This window comes from Salvelinus sp. IW2-2015, unplaced genomic scaffold, assembly GCF_002910315.2.
Source record: "Salvelinus sp. IW2-2015 unplaced genomic scaffold, ASM291031v2 Un_scaffold2151, whole genome shotgun sequence".
NCBI lineage: Eukaryota > Metazoa > Chordata > Actinopteri > Salmoniformes > Salmonidae > Salvelinus > Salvelinus sp. IW2-2015.
The window spans coordinates 21,642-29,190 of record NW_019943483.1 but is presented as its reverse complement, the minus strand read 5'-3'; the positions used below and the strand labels follow the sequence as shown (position 1 = coordinate 29,190).

Here is a 7,549-nt window from a genome sequence, read left to right as displayed (position 1 = left end):
TGTAACCATAGAAACTTCAAACACACAGAACAGAGAAGAGACATCCCATCTAGCCTGACCTCTACCTGGCTCACAACCAAACTCGTGACGTGGTACCAAATGGACCTATTCCCTAACAGAGCCACTATGGGCCTGGTTCTAAGTAGTGCACTATACCGGGAACGAACAGAGCCCTATTTGGCTGGTCTCTAAAGTTATGCTCTATATAGGGGGAACCCGAGCCCTATGGCCCTGGTCTAAATAGTGCACTAATTACAGGGAACAGAGCCTATGGGCCTGGTCTAAAGTAGTGCCTCGCTCTCTCTATATAGAAGCCGAAGCCCTTATGGCCCTGCTAAATTAGTTGCACCTATACAGGAATAGTTGCAGTTGAATTGAACCAGTGATTCAAGAAGGCATGACGGACAGTTGCTATGGGAACAAACAATATAATATAAGGGAATGTTGAAAGTAGACTTTGGTCCCATTACAGCATCCTGCCATGGTCATGGGTGGAGCAGGGGTTAAGGACAGGTTTAGAAGCCCTGCTGGATGGTGAACGCGGTCAGGGTGGAGCAGGGATTAAGAAGGTTTAGAAAGCCTGGCTGGGACGGGTCACGGTGGGAGCAGGGGTTAAACAGGTTTTTAAGAAGCCTGGCTGGTGGTGAACTGGTCAGTGAGGCAGGTTAAGACAGGTTTTGAAGCCTGCTGTGAACGGGTCAGGTGGAGCAGGTTAAGAACAGGTTTAGAAGCCGGCTGGTTGCAGTCGTGCAACTAGGCGTCAGTGTGGAGCAGGTTAAGACAGTTTTAGAAGCCTGTTACTGGTCTGCTGATTGAACGGGGTCAGGCGGGACCAGGGTTAACAGGTCCAGAAGCCTGGCGGTGGGTGAACGGGTCCAGGGTGGAGCAGATGTAAGACAGTGAGAAGCCTGGCTGGTGAACGGGGTCAGGGTGGAGCAAGGGAAGACAGGTTTAGAAGCCTGGCTGGTGAACGGGGTCAGGGTTGGAGCAGGGGTTAAGACAGGGCCCAGAAAAGCCTGCTGCTTGAACGGTGTCAGGGGTGGAGCAGGTTAAGACAGGTTCCAGAAAGCCTGGTGGGTGAACGTGTCAGGGGTGGAGCAGGGTTAAGACAGCGGTTTAGAAGCCTGCTGGTGAACGGGAGTCTCTCAGGGTGTCGGAGCAGGGTTAAGACAGCTCCCAGAAGCCGGCTGCGTGACGGGGTCGGGTGGGCAGATTGTTTGTGTGGGCAAGGGGTAAGACAGGTATTGAAGCCTGGGTGCCATCACCCACCAACCATCCGTTTAAAAAGGAGTTATAATGGTGCCATCTGAACTACCAACACTAACCATGGTGATATACAATGCATCCTATTCTATAATGCTTATTTCTAATTGGCCCACTCTATGGCCAACTTCTATGGTCTTTTCTATGTCCACCTTCTATGTTCCATTTCTAATGTCCATTTCTTGTGTCCATTTCCTCAGGGCCAATAACACCTGAGCCATAATCTGCAAGTAACAGACCACCGGCACTTAGGGAAACCAAGTCTGTACCTGAAAAAACCCTCCATCCCCTCTCCAGAATGCACGCATGACAATCCTACCCCCTTCCATAGACACACCCCCCCTTCCCCTTCTGCCCCAATTTTAACCCCAGCCTGTGTCTAACTGGATGCAGTTGCTATTGTAACAACTCTGCCCTTAACAAATCTATTCCTAGAAAAGGAGGAAGGGAGAGAGAGAGAGAGAGAGAAGGAGGAGAGAAGAAAGAGAGAGAGAGAGACGGAGAGAGAGAGAGAAGAGAGAGAGAGAGAGAGAGAGAGAGAAGACGAGAGAAAGAGGAGAAGAGAGAGAGAGAGAGAGAAGAGAGAAGAGAGAGAGAGAATAGGAGAAGGATCTCTTTATCGATACAACCACCACGCAGTTGAAGCTTATCGTGTACGATAGCATGTACTTAGGTATCCACTACAAAGAGACTGTGTGATTGTGGTGTGTGTGTGTGTGGTGTGTGTGTTGGGTGGTGTTGGTAGCATCCCCTCATGAAATGACTTATGAATAGGCTAGTACTACGAGGTGAGATTCACTAAAGAGCAGCAAGTTTCATGTATTTCGAGGCAGAGAGAGAGGGTGGTATGAAGCAGAAAGCACACTACCTTCATATGTTTGGTGACTTCTAAATGTCCTTGTTTCCATGAAAAACATACATGAAAATAATGAGTTGCAAAACGAATAGGAAATATTAGTCAAACGTGACAGGTTATAAATAACTTATTTAGAATTGAAATAATAATTTGTGTTCGTTACAAACTTTGTTTCATCAAAGAATCCTCCATGTGCAGCAGTTACAGCTTGCAGACCTTTGGCCACTCTAGGTGTCAATTGGTTGAGGTAACTAACGAGATTTCACCCCATGCTCCTGAAGCACCCCCCCACAAATTGGATTGGCTTGATGGGCCACTGCTTACGTAGCCACACGGTCAAAGCTTGCTCCACAACAGCTCAATAGGGTGAGATCCGTGGACTGTGCTGGCCGCTCCATTATAGACAGAAAACACCAGCGACTGCTTCTTCCCTAAATAGTTATTGCGTAGCTTTGGAGCTGTGCTTTGGGTCATGTCCTGTTGTCGAGGAAAATTGGCTCCAATTAAAACACCGTCCACAGGTATGGCATGGCGTTGCAAAAATGCAGTTATACCTTCCTTCTTTAAGATCCCTTTTACCTGTACAAATCTCCCACTTTACACACACCACAAAACACCCCAACCATCACAATTGCCCTCCACCGATTGCTTCACAGAATGGTTTGTCAAGGCATCTCTCCAGCATTCCTTTCATTTTTTTCTGCCATTTTCAACGAATAGTTGTTTCTTTGTTGATCGAACACCTCGCAAACTTAGATCGTCTTCTCCATAACCACACGTTCATTTCCAATCTTCCTCTGTAGCTGTTCTGTGTTCTTCTGCCCCATCTTAATCTTTTCTTTTTAATTGGCCAGTCTGAGATATTGGCTTTCTTCTTTGGCAACTCTACTAAAGGCCAGGCATCCCGGGGAAGGTTCGCCTCTCACTGTTGACGTTGAGACTGGTTTTGCGGTTATATTTAATGAAAGCTGCCAGTTGGAGTACCTCCTGTGAGCGCGTCGTGTTTCTCAAATACTAGACCACTCTAATGGTATTTGTCTCCTTACTTCAGTATGTGCACCGTGGCCCTCCCACTCCTACTTTCTATTCGGTAAGGCACGGTTTCACTGTTCTGTGAAGGAGTAGTTGTACACAGCGTTGTACGTTGACCTATTCTTCAGTTTCTTTGCAATTCTCTCATAGAATTACGCCTTCACTTTCTCAAGAACAAGAAATAGACTGACCGGAGTTTCCAGAAAAGTCTTTGTTTTGGACGTTTTGAGCCTGTAATTCGACAACCAAAAAACAAATGCGACTGCTCCAATACTCAAACTTTAGTCTAAAGGAACGGCCCCAGTTTTATTCTTCCTTTAAATCAGCACAAACAGTTATCCGCCTTCTGCTAAACATGATTGCAAAAAAGGTTTTTCTAATGATCAATTAGCCTTTTAACAATGATAAAATTGTGATAGCGACAACCAACAACTTCACTTGAAAAACACAGGAAGTGATGGTTGGCTGATAATGGGCCTCTGTCACCCCTATGATAATATTACATTAACAAAAACTATTTACAAATCTTAAACAATGATCTCCAACTGTATTTCTGATCAATTTGATGTTATTTTAAGTGGACCAAATGTTCGCTTTCCTTTCAAAAAACCCCAAGGAACCATTTCTAAATGACCCCAAGACTATTGAACCGTATGTATATGGTGCCCGGTGTGCCCGGTTGTGTGCCCGTGTTGTTTGGCCCGTGTGTGTGAGGCCCGTCGGCGTCGTGTGTTTACCTGTTGGCTCTGAGGTTTTTGAGCCTGGCCTCCAGGTCGTTGAGCACTTAACCTTCTTATACGCACTTGAGAAAAACAATTATACACTCCAACCATCCACTGTTGTTACAGGTGGAACACATTCTTCAGAGGGGTCTGACCAGCACTTTAACAGAGACAGAGAGGGAGAGGGGAGGGAACAAGAGCGAGAGAGAGAGAGGAACGAGAAGAGAGGAGAGAACGCAGATAGAAGAGAGAGAGACGACGAGAGAGAGAGAGAGAGAAAGACAGGACGGAGAGACCAGAGAGCGATGAGGAAGAGAGAGACAAGGGGGAATTGGAAAGAGAGACAGAGAGAGACTTAGAATTAGACACCGTCTTTTGTATACTGTCAAGTAAGCAGCGAGCAATAGGTTCCTTCCTGTTACACAGAAATGGCTGGAAAAGGTGAAAGGTGTGTTGTTGGTGTACCGCATTGTAAAAGGTTTATGTGCAGTGTGCAGTGTGTTCAGTCATTGGGGGCCAACTGTCATTGATTGAAGTGTACTGTTCGCTCGTCGTGAAGTTTCCTCTATGTGCCACCTGATCCTGCCGAGGCAGAGAGGAGCCGGAGGTCCTGAGTAAGACCGTTGGTAGCGCCGTCATCGTCGAGGCAAGGGGCTGCTGGAGAGTGTAATTCACCACGTCCTTCCCCTGCTCCGTGTCCCAAACTGCTCCTCCCCGAGAAGAACGGGCAGAAGCCGAGCCCAACTCAGCTCGGCCAGAAACCTACCAGCCATCAGAACACAAAAGAACCATGATTCAAAAACGTATGATCAGTATGGGCCCCTGTCCCAAACCGGTCCCGTACTCCCCATCTCCTGGGCCCTCAACCGTACTCCCCATCTCCTGGGCCCTCAACCGTACTCCCCATCTCCTGGGCCCTCAACCGTACTCCCCATCTCCTGGCCCTCAACCGTACTCCCCATCTCCTGGGCCCTTCCAACCGTACTCCCCATCTCCTGGCCCCTCAACCGTACTCCCATCTCCTGGGCCCTCAAACCTGTAACTCCCCATCTCCGGCCCCTCAAGCCACTCCCATCTCTGCCCCTCAAATTCTCATCTGTAACCTGAAGACATTTCTACTGTTTTTATTCATTACCCCCCTGTAATCAGGACTGATTTAGGACCTGGGGTAAAGGGTCGGCTTGGGTGATATTAACTATCAGGGACTGATTTAGACCGGGACACCAGGGTGATATTAACTATCAGGGACTGATTTAGACCTGGGACACCAGTGTGGGTGATATTAAACTATCAGGGGACTGATTAGACCTGCGGACCACCAGTGGTATGATTTAATATCAGGACTGATTTAGACCTGGGACACCAGGTGGGTGATATTAACTATCAGGGACTGATTTAGACCTGGGACACCAGGTGGGTGATATTAACTATCAGGTAGAACAGAAAACCAGCAGTACTCTGGAACTTGTTGGATAATATTTGAATACCTCTTCCCTAGAAACTCAGAACATCTGAAAACACTGTCTGGAGTACAGAAATATTCCACCTAGCCTATCCATACCTAGCCAATTATACCTAGCCAATTCCACCTAGCCTATCGGAGGGCCCATTCCACCTAGCCAATAGCAGTCCAACTAGTCGACAAGAAGTGCTTATGGCAGGTTGGGGCTACTACAGGCATGGTCAGATAGATGGTGKCAAAAAGCTGATTGAAAATCARTAACCGGTATAATCTGTGACATCATAAMGTCACACTTACTTGTTGAACAGTCCGCCTAGCCCCTCCTCCTTCTCGTTGCTCCGCCCCCCGTCAGAGGTGTCAGAGCCCACCCCGCTCTCATTGGTGCTGTCCATGTCACAACACTCCCCCTGCTCCACACTGCAGTCTGGGTATGGACGGGTACACATGATGATGGGAGGGCCCAGTCGGGCCTCGCCCGTTCATCCAACTCTACGATCTAATCAAAGATTAAAGCAAGCCCATTCTATGTTCTGCATATCGTGATTAATTTAATATAGAAGGGTGTTAAGCAAGGCCCACTATTGAATACTTCACTCTTCTATACAGACACAAGAGCTGTTCACTATGTGAGGCTTCTAGTTGACCATACTATAAGGCAAGCGTTTAAGAACGTCGCTTCTGTATTCCGTCTAGTACAAAGAGACCCTGGGAGAGACTCTCTAGTGAGCCATCTTCTATCCCTCTCTTAGTTAACGCACCGCGTTATGTAGTACACTGATCTGCAGATTTTCCATCGCAGTGAAAGACCGACGCGGTATAGCGCCTGGCTCTATGTTCTTCGCCATATGCGTGAGATATAGGAACTCAGGCTTAGGACGTCTTTCTGCTCCACTTCACTATGAAACAGGTTAGATATTTCTGTTATCACTTTCTGCACTAAAAATAACCATGTGAGGGATGGCTTCTTGGTTCCCCACCTCTATAACACAGGTTGTGAGCCATCTACTGTGTTTCACGCCTCTTATATAACCAATTCAGATAATGGAGGTAATGGTGAATGTAGCCTACTTTGTCAACATGAGCTACAGATTCCGTTGACATTAGCAATGCCTGTTGTAGCCTGTACGATGTGTTCTCTGCTCCATAATTAGTACCCGAGTGATCTTAAGCACCATCGTTCTAGGTGTCTTAGTACCCCTCTCATATATTCTCTAAGGTTATGCACGGGCTTCTTGTTTCCACCATTTAATAGTACAGACAAGGGTTTAGGTGTAAAAGCGGAATAGGGAAAAACGCGTGAAGAGGGGCACCCATATTGTGCCATGGTTGCTTTGCGTTGTGAGTGCGTGATATAGCGCAAGGATGGGAGGAACCTCTGTTTTCACCTCTCGCTCTCACACTGTACCTAGGTGTATTAAAGTAGGGGCTCAGCTATACCTGAACGTATGTAACTAGCGCAGGGATAAGGAGTCCTCTCGCATGGCTCTTTCCCGCCACTCTCATAACCCCAGGAAGAGGACGTTCATGAGAAGTCCATTCCTCCGTTCCCCTCAGACTCACGAGGAGAGGATTGTTAAGATGGACCGCTTCTATGTGCTCTACCCTCACACTATGCCATGGTTTATTGAGCCTTTTCTGAGTTACTCGCCTTCTTGAACACGCTGGTCTAATTGAGCATCATCTTGGGAGCCTTTCTTCGCTCTCACGCCCTGCTTTATCACTAATTCACAGTGTGGGAAGCCTACTTGGTCCACTTTCTTATGGAATGAACAGGATGATGAAACTGTCTTACTGCTCATTTCTATAAACTCATAAGGATAGAGCAGTAGCTGTGTTCGTTGTTGCCCACCTCACTACTCACATCAGATTTTCATGCGCCGCTTATGATGTTTGTACATCATGCCATGATCAACTTAGGGTAACTTACACTATAGGCTTTTAGTATTCATATAGTGGTTGAACTTTGGCGCTTTGACTGTTTCTTAGAAATTCTGCACCCACACTCTGTAGAGCCTCTTTATTTTGTTCCATTAATGTGAGTCCACAGTGTTTAAATTAATACCTGACTATTTGACATATCCTTAACATGCAACGTATTAAAAAGACGCATAGGCGACACTAAATGGATGTCAAGTAGCCAATTATCTCTGCTACGGATACTGAGGTAACAAGGTTGTAAATATGAGCAGACATGGTTATTAATTTTATGAGACT

General features: G+C 46.8%; 1 protein-coding gene across 1 annotated transcript in view; it reads right to left on the bottom strand.

Moving 5' to 3' along the window:
- LOC112073112 (rab11 family-interacting protein 4A-like) overlaps positions 1 to 5,805 on the bottom strand; it is a gene marked incomplete at its 3' end in the record, with an annotated part of 12,796 nt that extends 6,991 nt beyond the window's left edge. Inside the window, 3 exon segments of the mRNA XM_070440040.1 lie at positions 4,450 to 4,635; positions 5,361 to 5,367; positions 5,633 to 5,805. Coding sequence (XP_070296141.1) covers positions 4,450 to 4,635; positions 5,361 to 5,367; positions 5,633 to 5,781 — 342 coding nt within the window.
- Positions 5,806 to 7,549: the final 1,744 nt, after the last annotated feature.